Source organism: Bufo gargarizans, unplaced genomic scaffold, assembly GCF_014858855.1.
Source record: "Bufo gargarizans isolate SCDJY-AF-19 unplaced genomic scaffold, ASM1485885v1 original_scaffold_1808_pilon, whole genome shotgun sequence".
NCBI classification, from domain to species: Eukaryota; Metazoa; Chordata; class Amphibia; order Anura; family Bufonidae; genus Bufo; species Bufo gargarizans.
Genome location: NW_025334526.1, coordinates 86,083 through 100,159, shown reverse-complemented (window position 1 = coordinate 100,159; position 14,077 = coordinate 86,083). Strand labels below are relative to the sequence as shown.

Here is a 14,077-nt window from a genome sequence, read left to right as displayed (position 1 = left end):
GGCTGGAGAGCTCTGCTGTATGGGATATGTTGTGTGGCTGGAGAGCTCTGCTGTACGGGGTATGTTGTGTGGCTGGAGAGCTATGCTGTGCTGTACGTGGTATGTTGTGGTTCTGGTTGCGCTATTGTTATGGTTGTTTTCACCCCCTTCATACACATTACATTAGTAATGCAGAAGCAAAAGGTGGAGGACAGTCCCTGCAAACTCCAATCCGTCCTGCAGCAATTTGCAAATTAGCAATTAAGATTGGACTCGTCTTCAATCCAATAGTAGAAAACATCGATCTGCAAAGATAATACCCAACAAGGTCAATACCAGTTCTCAGGGGTCAACTAATCCCTGTATCACCCTCGTTAAGAGATGATTACATGCAGCGTAATTACTGCACATCCAGCCTGACACACAGGTAATGTGCCACCGCTATGTGATCCATGAAATCTATCTATCTATCTATCTATCCATCTATCTCATAGACTCTCTGTCTTTCCATATATCTATCTGTTACACAGTGGAGTCCCATTATTCTGCCCACTTCCTGCTTTTGCCGTCGGCAGCGTGTAGCTCATGAAGGAAGCCACATGTGCTTAGCTGGCTCAGTGTGTATATAAGGTGAGTGATAGGCTGTCTGCACATATAATCCTCAGTGGGTATATAATGCTTGTGATAGGCTGTCTACACACATATCCATTGATGGGTATATGAGGGGTGCGATAGGCTGTCTGCACACTTATCCCTCGGTGGGTATGTAAGGGGTGTGATAGGCTGTCTGCACACATATTCCTCGGTGGGTATATAAGGTGTAATAGGCTGTCTGCACACATATCCCTCGGTGGGTATATAAGGTGTAATAGGCTGTCTGCACATTTCTCCCTCGGTGGCTATATAAGGTGTGTGATAGGCTGTCTGCTCACATATCCCTTGGTGGGTATAGAAGGTGTGATAGGCTGTCTGAACATACTGTATATCCCTCGGTGGGTATATAAAATGTGTAATAGGATTTCTATACACATATCTCTTAGTGGGTATATAAGGTGTAATAGGCTGTCTGCACACTTCTCCCTCGGTGGCTATATAAGGTGTTTGATAGGATGTCTGCACACAAATCCCTCTGTAGGTATATAAGATGTGTGATAGGCTTTCTATACACATACAGTATCTCTCGGTGTGTGTATAAGGTGTGATTGGCTGTCTGCACACATTTTCCTCTGTGGGTATATAAGGTGTGTGATACGCTGTCTGCACACATATCCCTCGTGGGTATATAAGGTATGATAGGCTGTCTTTACACATATCTCTCAGTGGGTTTATAAGGTGTGATAGGCTGTCTGCACACATATCCCTCTGTGGGTATATAGGGTGTGTGATAAGCTGTCTGCACACACATCCCTCAGTGGGTATATAAGGTGTGGGATAGGGTGACTGATCATATGTACCTTGGTGGATATATAAGGTGTGTGATAGGCTGTCTGATCACATATCCTTTTAGTGGGTATATAAGGTGTGTGATAAGGTGTGGTATATAAGGTGTGTGTCTGCACACATATCCCTCGGGTGGTATATAAGGTGTGACAGCCTATCCCACACCTTATATACCCCCCAAGGGATATGTGTGCAGATAGCCTATCACACCATTTATACCTACAGAGAGATATGCGGACAGACAATTTCTCACACTTATATACCCACCAAGAGATTTATGTGCAGACACCCTATCACACACCTTGTATACCCACCGAGGGATATGTGTGCAGACGGCCTATAACACCTTATATACCAGCCGAGGGATATGTGTATAGAAAGTCTATCATACATCTTATATGCCAACCGAGGGATATATGGGCAGACACCCTATCACAACTTATATAACCAACGAGGGATATGTGTATAGGCAGCCTATCACACACTTTATATACCCACCGAGGGACATCTGTGCAGCCAGCCTATGGTACACCTTATATGCCCACCGAGGGAGAGGTGTGCAGATCTCTTATCACACTCCTTATATACCCACGAGGGATATATATGCAGACAGCCTTTCACACACCTAATATACCCACTGAGGGATATGTATGCAGACAACCTATCACACATCTTATATACCCACTGAGGAATATGTGTGCAGACCGCCTATCATACACCTTATAATCCCCCCGAAGGATATGTGTACAGACAGCCTATCACACATGTTATATACCCACTGAGAAATATGTGTGCAGACAGCCTATCACAAACCTTATACATCCACTGAAGGATATCGGTGCAGACAACCTATCACACCTTATATACCCAATGAGGGATAGGTGTGCAGACAGCCTATCCTACACCTCATATAACCGCCGAGGGATATGTGTGCAGACATCCTATTACGCATCTTGTATACCCACTGATGCATATGTGTGCAAATAGCCTATCACACATCTTATATACCCACTGAGGGATATGTGTATAGAAAACCTATCACACATCTTATGTACCCACTGAGGCATATGTGTGCAGACAGCCTATCGCACACCTTACTCCTACCAAGGGATATGTGATCAGACAGCCTATCACATACCTTATATACCCACCAATGGATATGTATGCAGACAACTTATCACACATCTTATATACTCACCGAGAGATATGTGTGCAGACCGACTATCATACACCTTATACACCTACCGAGGGATATGTGTGCAGATAGCCTATCGTGTAGCTTATATACCCCCTGAGGGATACGTGTGCAGAGGTTTGTGATAGGCTGTCTGTACACATATTTTTCAGTGGGTATATAAGGTGTGATAGGCTTTCTGCACATATATCCCTTAATGGTTATATAAGATGTGTGATAGGCTTTCTGTACACATATCCCTCTGTGGGTATATAAGATGTGTGATAGGCTTTCTGTACACATATCCCTCTGTGGGTATATAAGGTGTGTGGTAGGCTGTCTGCACACAAATATCTCGGTGGGTATATTAGGTGTCCTAGGCTATTTGCCACATATCCTTTAGTGGGTGTATAAGGTTTGCGACAGGCTGTGTGCACACATATCCCTCGGTGGGTATATGAGGTGTGATAGGCTGTCTGCACATATATCCCTCAGTGGTTATATAAGATGTGTAATAGGCTTTCTATACACATATTCCTCAGTTGGTATATAAGGTGTGTGATGGACTGTCTGCATCCATATACCTCAGTGGTTATATAAGGTGTTTGATAGGCTATCATCACACATATCCCTCGGTGGGTATATAAGGTGTGTGATGGACTGTCTGCATCCATATACCTTAGTGGTTATATAAGGTGTTTGATAGGCTATCATCACACATATCCCTCGGTGGGTATATAAGATGTGTGATAGCCTATCACACACCTTATATACCCACCGAGGGATATGTGTGCAGACAGCCTATCACACCTTATATACCCACCGAGGGATATGTGTGCAGATAGCCTATCACACACCTTATATACCCAACGAGGGATATGTGTGATGATAGCCTATCTGCACACATATCCCTCGGTGGGTATATAAGGTGTGATAGGCTGTCTGCACACATATCCCTCGGTGGGTATATAAGGTGTGTGATAGGCTATCTGCACACATATCCCTCGGTGCTCTCATGGGTAAAAGGGGCAATTTATCAGAGTTGCAAGAAGGGATGATACTGGTTTTCTGGCCTCAGGTGGCGATATTTCTATGACAGTTTGTGAACTGTTTTCGTGCTACTGTGATGAAGGTGTATCCTAAGTAGTGTTGATCACGAATATTCGAATTGCGAATTTTTATCGCGAATATCGGCACTTCGAGAATTCGCAAATATTTAGAATATAATGATATATATATTCTTAATTTCGAGATTTTTTTTTAAATCAGTACACATGATCCCTCCCTGCTTCTAGCTTGTGCGCCAATGAGAAGGCTGCAATATCTTTGACTTTAGGAGTAGTATTTATTGTGAATTTTCGTAATGCGAATTTTAATTGCCGATTTCCGCAATCAGGAAAATAATGACTGGTGATAACGAATTTGCAACTATATGGCGAATATTCGCCCAAATATTTGCAAAATATCACAAATTTGAATGTTGCCCCTGCCGCTCATCACTAATTCTAAGTGGACAAATGGCGGCATTGTGAATAAGCGGCTTTTAAACGGCGGAGCTCCGTTTTGGACTACACGCTACAATGGAGAAGCTCACTGCCAACATGAACCAGGGGGCTATCAGACTACAGTGCAGTGACCCTCCTGCCTATTGGGCTCCGGATCAGACGGACGGTCACGGCTCCTCTGATAACCAAGCTACATCGGCAGAAAAGGCTTCCATTTTGGCGGCATTATCAGTATTGGACTTCACAGATTGGTAAAGGGTTGTCGTCTTTGATGAGTCACATTTTCTGCTTCATGGAACGGATGGACATTGGCGTGTCAGGAGAGGGAACTCAGCCACTGCTGAAAGAACACAACCTGATGGTGGCAGCATTATGGTCGGGGGAAGGTTTTTGTGGCAATCTCTGGGCCACTCATCCATGTGGAAGGCACTCTTAGCCAATTTTGTATGAATCCATCCTTGCAGATCACGTACACCCATACATGCTGATTGTCTCCCCTGGGGCAGATGGCATTTTCCAGCAAGACAATGCAACATGTCACATGGCTGGAAATGTCTGTCACTGGTGGGAAGAGCATGACCAAGAGTTCCGATTACTACCCCTGTCCACTAATTCCCCAGACTTGAAACTAGTTGATCATCTGTGGGACCACCTTGATGGTCGTGCTCGCTCTATGGATCCTCCACCGCGTCCCCTCCAGCAGCTGGAGGGTTGCTTTGCAGTCAGCATGGCTTCAGATCCCTGTGACAACCTACCAGGACCTTATGGAGTCACTCTGGCCCCGTCTAGCTGCTGTCTGTGCTGCACACGGAGGTTACTCTGGATATTAGCTACTGCCCAGAATAATGGACTCTACTGTGTATTTGTCTGTCTATCTATCATCTAAAACGATGACTCCAGTTGCAGAACCTTATCTGATCCCTTTGTAGGTTAATTGAGTCCTGCAGGGGTTCCTTAACATTGGACTTGGTAGAGTAACGTTGCTTCAAGATAAATTGGAAGCCACAACCTAGATGTAAACAGAACCTAATAGAAGGTTTTCTAACATCTGTAAACTTCAGAATATTTTCAAACTTTTTTTTTTTACTTTTTATGTATCAAATTTTTCATACATTTTCAGTAATTATCTAAACAGCTGCGGGGAATGCAAAGTCCCCACCGCTGCCCTGTGAAACCAGAATTAAAGGACTGGTCCAGTGTAGAAATCCCAGGATTCAAGGGTTTAGTTACTACAAGGTATGATTAAACCGCCATGAGAAATTAGCTATTCGTCCAGCCCTGCAAGGAAGTTACATTTTCAGGAACTTATCTGTCCTCATCTGTCCAGGGTGTGCTGTTGTAACTGGATCTCCAGCTGTTGTAACCACCCGGGCGCCCAGCATGCCCAAATCACACCCTTACCGACCAGCATAGTTATATATTACAGTCTTATATATTTTCATTTGTATAGATTTTTAAAGGTGAGAAATTCTGCAGTTCAGGAATTTCACATTTTGCAGTTTTTTTCTTCCTATTTATATATTTTATTTATATTTTGGTATCTTTTACTTTCTTCCTCTGCTAAGCACCTCACGGACATATAACCTTTTATGCTAAATATCCCCCTTTCTCTCTAATCCACACCACACTGCCATCTCCTAGGGCAGAGAAGCCCTTTCCGGGTCACTGGGCTGTGTCTTCTGTGTCTTCATAGACCAAACACGTTTTTGAAACTGTCCACTTGGGATTTCATTCAAGTTCCCCCCCCCCCAGATAAGCAGCAATTCTCAATGCCAGCCCCGAAGGCTGCTGCTAGTGGAAGTTCACTCAGCCGAAGATATTCACTCTCTCCACAGGCGACCAACTTTATTAGTGCCATGATAAGCTGATTACGTCCTGTCAATCAAAGGTGCCAATATCTCAATTGTCAGCCCCCTTTTTTTTTTTTTCTTCTCTCCAGCATTGAATAAAGGCAACAAAGGCAATGCTGCGCGGCTCGCATCCCCTCGGCCGTCCCCACGCAGGGCGCATCCGTCCTGTGATGACTGTATTAAAGAGGACATCAATTTGTTTTAAAGTGTTTTGATTTTTGATGGCGGCATTAAGAGAGCGAACATTATGGTTACAGATTTACTAGAAAGCAGAACAGTTCTGGAAAGGGGAGAAAAATAAAAAAAATAAAGAAAAAATAATCAGCCCTTTGAAGCCAACCAGAGCTTTGAGTCTTGCTGTGCCAATGGGCGCGTCAGTGCTCTTGTAGCTGGCACACTCTGATCCAGCATTAACTTAGGTACTGTTCTCCTGTCAAACCGTCCGCCTGTGTCAAAGTCTCCAGCTCCGCGTTTCCCGACGTCAGGCGCTCGAGTGTGCGCAATTACACTGGTGCACGAACACGCTATCATGTGGAGGGGGGCGCTAGCTGCTTTATCTGATCACAGATTAATAAAGCTTATTTTTTTTATTTCATCTGGAATCCGCTAATATTGACAGGAACATTATTATTTTTTTTTATCTCCATACTTACTTTTCCCAAAATGATTTTCGGTCTTTCGGGGGATTTCCCTGACGGCTCGTGTCGTGACGTTGTGACAACAGATCTTCCCAGTTATAGAATTCCGCTGAAATTGCATTTATTGCTCGTCTGTTTTCCGCTTGTTTTGAGGGGAAGGATGATTATTTTTGGAACGCTTTGAGAGTTCTGTTTATTCTTGCACAGAAGGGTTTACATTTTGTCACCTTTGTGACACTTCAGTGACATTTGCCAGTAGCGACGCAAGGCGACAGCGTTTTTACCGGCCAAACACCATCCAATTGTAATAATTTCTTGTGGTAACGATATCAGTAATCCAAACATCGGCTGTGACCTAAACAATATCTTCATGATGTCATCAACAAGCAGTCACGATTGGCTGCAGAAATCGGCCACGTTGTTAGGGTCAGCTGGTTCTTTTCCGCTGTCGTATTCCGACAAATAGAAACATTACATCTTTCATTAATTTGGTGACCTCATTGGTCGGATTATATCATAAGTGTAATAGAAAGGTTACTATGTTAATTCCCCTTGGGTATAGATTTGTATACAATTTTATTCTTTGTATATTATTTTTTTTTTTTACTTCTCTCTCCTCCAGTCCTACTTTTTATCTAATTAAAAGTAAAAGCTCCAGAAGATCTATCTATTATCTATCTATTTATCTATCTATTATCTATCTATTTATTTATCTATTATCTATCTATTTATTTATCTATCTATTTATCTATCTATCTCATATCTATCTATCTATCTATCTATCTATCTATCTCCTATCTATCTCCTATCTATCTATTATCTATCTCATATCTATCTATCTCATATCTATCTATCTCATATCTATCTCATATCTATCTATCTATCTATCCATCTATTTATCTATCTATCTCATATCTATCTCATATCTATCTCATATCTATCTCATATCTATCTATCTATCTGTCTATCTCATATCTATCTATCTATCTAATATCTATCTATCTATCTCATATCTATCTATCTATCGATCTATCTCATATCTATCTATCTCATATCTATCTATCTATCTCATATCTATCTATCTATCTATCTATCTATCTATCTATCTATCTATCTATCTATCTATCTCATATCTATCTATCTATCTGTCTATCTCATATCTATCTATCTATCTAATATCTATCTATCTATCTCATATCTATCTATCTATCGATCTATCTCATATCTGTCTATCTCATATCTATCTATCTATCTCATATCTATCTATCTATCTCATATCTATCTATCTATCTATCTGTCTATCTCATATCTATCTATCTATCTGTCTATCTCATATCTATCTATCTATCTATCTATCTATCTCATATCTATCTATTATCTATCTATCTATCTCATATCTATCTATCTATCTATCTATCTCATATCTATCTATCTATCTCATATCTATCTATCTATCTCATATCTATCTATCTCATATCTATCTATCTATCTATCTATCTATCTATCTCATATCTATCTATCTATTTATCTAACAGAATAAAAATATTTGAGCAGCCCAACCAAAAGTTTGAAGTGATGGTGTGCCCGCAGCCTAGGACATGACCAACATCCACAAGCTATGAAGATAGAAGAAATACCGCCGCACTCCCAGAAGTAATTCCAATGTGGTGTCTTTTATTCATTAGAAACTGTGATGTTTCAGTCCTAATAGTCCTGGAGAAAAGTCCCAGTAAGAGATTTAAAATGTTGCAGTTTTTGGTGAATAAAGGAAAACACATTTAAACTTCTTCTCGGAGTGTTGCGGTTCTATCTCCTTTCTATCTATCTATCTATTATCTATCTATCTATCCAAAAATGGCAAAGAGCTTCTATTTTTCCTATAGTAAGTATAGCATCGATACAATTAACATTTCGCCATGTCTCCAGTGTTTGCTTCTTTTATCTTTCCTTCCTCTCCGCTATTTTTGATATCTTGCTGGAATGTCTTGGACGAATGATTCTTTTATGGTAATAAAGGTCCAGGACTGGATATAAGGCGATCTCCACCCGATAGGGCAGCATCTGAACCCAGGCTATTACTATGGCTGACCACTGCACATGTGGACTGAATGTCTGGATCATTTAGTGTTAAATACAACAGTAAGCAAATATTAAGCGGTTTCAAAAAAACAAAAACCCCGAATCCAATGGGGCCAGACGAGCACTTGTTCTTTGCTCTTTTCCTGCCGTGTCTGTGGGTATCCAGGCTTCAGCAGATGGCCGAGGAGCAGAAAGTCACCAGTGAAAGGTTTCAGCATCTTTATCCTTCTAACCGATTACTGAACCAAGAATAGTTCTGATATTGTCTTACAGCAGAGAAAGGAACAACTGACCTGGGGAAAATGGACTGTCAGAGGGGCAGCACGGTGGCGGGGATGGGGGCTTAGCCCGCACATTGTTCCTCCACTCCCCGCTTGTGGTTGTGGGCAATGGGTCGGTGGCCCAAAACACTACTTGTCATGGCTCATGAGGTTTATACCCTCGGAGCAGTGGCCAAGAAATAGGTAAATGAATGCGGAATTAAAGAAACCGCAGGATCATGATATCTGTGTTGACATTTATTACAATAATTGGTGGGTAGTCTGAAAAAAAAAGAAATTTGTTAAAAATAATAAAATATAGTATATTAAATTAAAAAAAAAGCTGTAGTGAAAAATGCCTAAATAAATAATGAAAAGAATATTTAACTTCTAATAGTAGAAAAGTAATGAATACATAGTAAAAAATAAATAAAATGTCTTGTGAAAAATAATACAATACAGTATATAGTAAAATATATAAAAAAATATAAAGTAAATGTAGCAAAAAAATACTAAAATATGTAGTAAATAATAAGATATGTAGTAGAAAAGATAAAATATATGGTGAAAAATAAGACATGTAGTTTAGGAGAAGAAAGATTAAAATAATAAAATAAAACAAAACTATAAATAAGAAGTAAAGAAATAAAATATAGTGAACAATATGTAGTTACAAAGAAATGTAGTAAAAATAAATATTTTATTATGTTAAATTGCTTGACCATCCAATTGCCACTTTAGGGCAGTATTAGGATTTCACATTATTATTACTACTACACACAATTTGTATCTATCTATCTATCTATCTATCTATCTATCTATCTATCTATCTATCTATCTCATATCTATCTATCTATCTATTATCTATCTATCTATCTCATATCTATCTATCTATCTATTATCTATCTATCTATCTCATATCTATCTATCTATCTATCTATCTATCTATCTATCTATCTATCTCATATCTATCTATCTATCTAATATCTATCTATCTATCTATCTATCTATCTATCTCCTATCTATCTATCTATCTATCTATCTATCTATCTATCTAATATCTATCTATCTATCCATCTATCTCATATCTCTCTATATCTGTTTGCCTAACCCTAATGCCGCCGACCACTGGATCCCGATTGATCTCACAGGGGCCCTGGAGCTTTACGGAATACGTGCCAGAATTCGGCCAGACATAAAGCTCTTCGTGCACAACTTTCTGTCTGGCTGAAAGGTAGATGTTAGATAACATAGATAGATTAGACATGTTTGGGCTTTTTCTGTGCCCTGTGGTAATTAGGAGGTTAATCTAATAGACTTTACTATCAGATCTATTTACCCTCTGAATGCATTTTCAGCAGTTATATGGTTAATTGCGCCCCGGCGTCTCCGCGCGGTTAGCGAGCACAGATTACGCGTGCAGAGTCAGGAAGATTTTTTATTTTTTTTTGGTCTTTCAATAAAATATTTTTCTTTCTTATTTCTATATATTTTTTTGTATTTTAACTTGAGGGGATAAAATCTCAGATCCGGATGAATCTAACTTGTATTTTTGCACCAGAGGCCGGGTGAAAGGTCTTCTCTGTGAACTCCGAAAACACAGAGGCTAAGATGTCTGCACATTAAAAAGCAGAAATCAATATTTGTTTTATGCTCTCCCTCCAAGCATTATGCAGCGTCAAGCCCGAGACGGCCGCATGCTTTTATTGTTACTGTGTTTACCCTGCAGCCTGCGCGGCGTGTACCAGGATCCCTCGTCTGAAGTGTCCGCCCGCTAATGTGCCGCACCGCACAGGATGATCCCGCACGAAGGCTATGATGCGGTTTACATCTGCGCTTCTGTTACATTTGGATCCATCTCTTGGTGCTTATTTTATTCTCAGATTCCCCCCTGTAAGAATTTCCTCTCCCCGACTCTGTATGCGGAGTCCTCTCCCCGACTCTGTATGCGGAGTCCTCTCCCTTCACTCTCCCCAAGGCTGAACTGTTATCACTCCTGTCCCCGTTCAATAAAAAAAGTGCATTTTCTAATCATTTCTTCTCCCCTAATCGTGCTCTGTCAGCGTGGCGCCTTATCGTTTGAGAGGAAAATGACACCGATCCTATCGGAAAAACAGAGGCGATGTCACCGCGTCCTCAATCAGCGCTCCTCACAGCCCCTTCCTATCTACCTTCCCCACAAACGCCAGACTCTGCCTTTTCATAACCGACATCAAAAACCTCCGGAAAGTCATTAGAATTTCACCCGCGTATACGGATCAGCCGCAACCAGCGCAAAAAATGGGATCTAGGGAAAACTGCCCCCCCCCTTTTTTTTCTCAATGTGCTAATTCCTCCGTCACGTGTTTTACGGCTTAATTTTAATCAGTTTAAAAAATGAGGACAAGGAAAAAAAAATTATAATAAAATCAACCCACCGCACAGGCACTCGCAATAATTCGGCTTTATCTGCAGAGACAACAGCCGGGCCAGTTGGTTGAAGGATTTAGGAGGTCACTGGAAATACTATTTAGTGCAGCAAACAAAGTCTTTTTCCGCTTGAACTGCGGTCGCTAAGGTGCAGCTCCTCGTTAAAATGGCAAACAAAGACCGCTGGGTGCAGGGCTCTACCCCAGGCGTGTGGGTCCCCCCTTCTGTCTCCAAACAGCCGTCAGTTACAATAACCAGCGATGCACCGCGGGGCCCATGTATCTGCAGGTCTATAAAAGAATAATGGTGCCTGTGCAGCGGGGAACATGGCGCTCTAAGCGGGCGCAATAGTTTGGTAAAACCCGAGCACATATCACCAGATCCGTTAGTCTATTCACAGGCTCCCGTGTTAAAAGCCGTATACCGCGCTGTATACGTTTTTCTCATTGGGCCCGTCTGTATGGAATAGTGCAGTCAACTACACTATTCCATTATGTTAAGAAAATGGATGCAGAACTCTACCCGCCTGATGGGGCCAACAGGACAGGATTTGGGTGAGTGGAGCCTACGGATATGTTAGCGACAAATGCATCAGGTACATACGCCTAATGGAGACTTAGTCAAACACACTGCGAGCTCAGCCCCTGGACTCGCAAGGAATGGTTGAAAGCGACATGAAACCATTGCAGGTGCATCACGTAGCTCTCCGTGTTTGAGCCTCATGCACACACCGGGTTCTCCAGAGCCAGAATACATAGAGGTCTATAGGTCCGTACTGAACCTCCATGCAGAAAATTCTGATGACGGATTCACACCAAATCCAACATAAAAAAATAAAAATGGAGCGTGATATGGCGGCACACATAATATGGAGCACCATTTGGCGGCACACATAATATGGAGCACCATTTGGCGGCACACATAATATGGAGCACCATTTGGCGGCACACATAATATGGAGCAGCATTTGGCGGCACACATAATATGGAGCACCATTTGGCGGCACACAAGGTAGAGAACGGCTGGGTCTCCTTGTGCCATTACTCATTCGTGGGGTGCCCCCAGTGCGGAGATGCTCAGGTGACCTCTGTGTAATCTTGTGGCCAGTAGCATCAGTCCCTTAGACCGGTCTTTACATGTTCTGGATTACCAGTCATAGAGAAGTGTGGCGGCCCCAGGAGATCCGGGACGCTGCAGTCGGCCCTCAGAGTACAATATCTGGAAGATGCGAGCTCCATGTTACCGCCGGTAGCCTTCATCGTTCACCATACGGGGACCGGTCGTCTTTGATTTCGTTCTGTCGCACACCGTCTTTGTATATTTTAGATCAAATTTAAAAACCAAGTAATGGCCAAGCCCCGCACATGTATGTCACCCAGTTGTGGGTGAATCACAATGTAGTTCATGTAGTGGATTTAAAGGGTTTCTCTGGCCTCAGCACCGACAACCGTAGTGGACGGATCCGGGACCCAGCTAGTGCCGTTCAAGCCAATGTGGCCGCTGAGGACAGTGATTGGCACAGCGGTCATGGGGCAAAGACACTTCCGTTCCAGCTGGGGGTAGTAGTGGCTGGTGTGTGGGGACGGTAAGGCCTTTTCACTGGACACAGTTTCCGTCCCTTGGCGTTGTCAGCTCCTCGGCCGGGCAGCCCCCTTAATTCTCTTCCACCTTTCATTACATATTGTCCTCTTCTCAGGATAGACCATCAGTAGCTGACCAGTGGGGTCCGACATCCCGCACCCCCACCTGATAATAGGTCATTACTTAATAAAAGGTGAACAACCCCTTTAAAAAGGAGGCATCCATTTTTCGGCCCTGGGCCCCTATACAGATAATACGCAGCAGGGTGACCTTACACCCTATTATATTCTGTATAGTAGCGGCCTGCAGAATTATGGGGGGTGGGGTACTATATATATCACCCCTCCCCCATTAGTGAGAAGCACCAAATATTAGTTAACTGAGCTGAATAATTAAATGCGTACGCCAATATGACTCCACGCCAGCTCACCTCAGAATAATGTGCCCAGCTCTTAGTACATAACGTGTCTGAATTTGGGGATGGCGATCCCTAATACACTGCAATCTGTACCCCAATTGTCCTCTAGCATGCCGCCTCCTGCCAGTGCCTCTTCAGTGCTGCACTTCCTGATGCGACCACTTGGTGGCACTGCTCCATCCATAGTTGTCTTCAGGAATTCTTCTTATTACAGCTTTAGATTCTATTGGAAATTGTCCTCAGAGCTGCACATCTCTGGGAGTATCGTCCAGGGCCGGGGAGCAACGGGGGAGCACACAGCAGGACCCCCACTTCAGGTTCTGCGTTGGAGATCATAATCATCAATAATAGCAGCTTGTTAATTGTAGAGCAAACTACCCCCAGAGTGATGTCGCTGGTTCTCAGAAAAGGTGTACCCCAAGTGCCAGCGTCATTGTCCTGTACCCCGAGTGTCAGTGTCATTGTCCTGTACCCCGAGTGTCAGTGTCATTATCCTGTACCCCGAGTGTCAGTGTCATTATCCTGTACCCCAAGTGTCAGCGTCATTATCCTGTACCCCAAGTGTCAGCGTCATTATCCTGTACCCCAAGTGTCAGTGTCACTATCCTGTACCCCAAGTGTCAGCGTCATCATCCTGTACCCCGAGTGTCAGTGTCATTATCCTGTACACAGAGTGTCAGTGTCATTATCCTGTACCCCGAGTGTCAATGTCATTATCCTGTACCCCGAGTGTCAGCGTCATTA

At 42.5% G+C, this 14,077-nt stretch overlaps 1 protein-coding gene across 1 annotated transcript in view; it reads left to right on the top strand.

Moving 5' to 3' along the window:
• The window catches only part of VTI1A (vesicle transport through interaction with t-SNAREs 1A), a 139,788-nt gene extending 131,647 nt beyond the window's left edge, over window positions 1–8,141 (top strand). The window contains exon 6 of the mRNA XM_044274546.1: window positions 8,122–8,141. Within this exon, the coding sequence (XP_044130481.1) occupies window positions 8,122–8,126 (5 nt within the window). The 3' untranslated portion in view covers window positions 8,127–8,141. The remainder of the gene's footprint in view (window positions 1–8,121) is intronic.
• The last annotated feature ends 5,936 nt before the right edge of the window (window positions 8,142–14,077 follow it).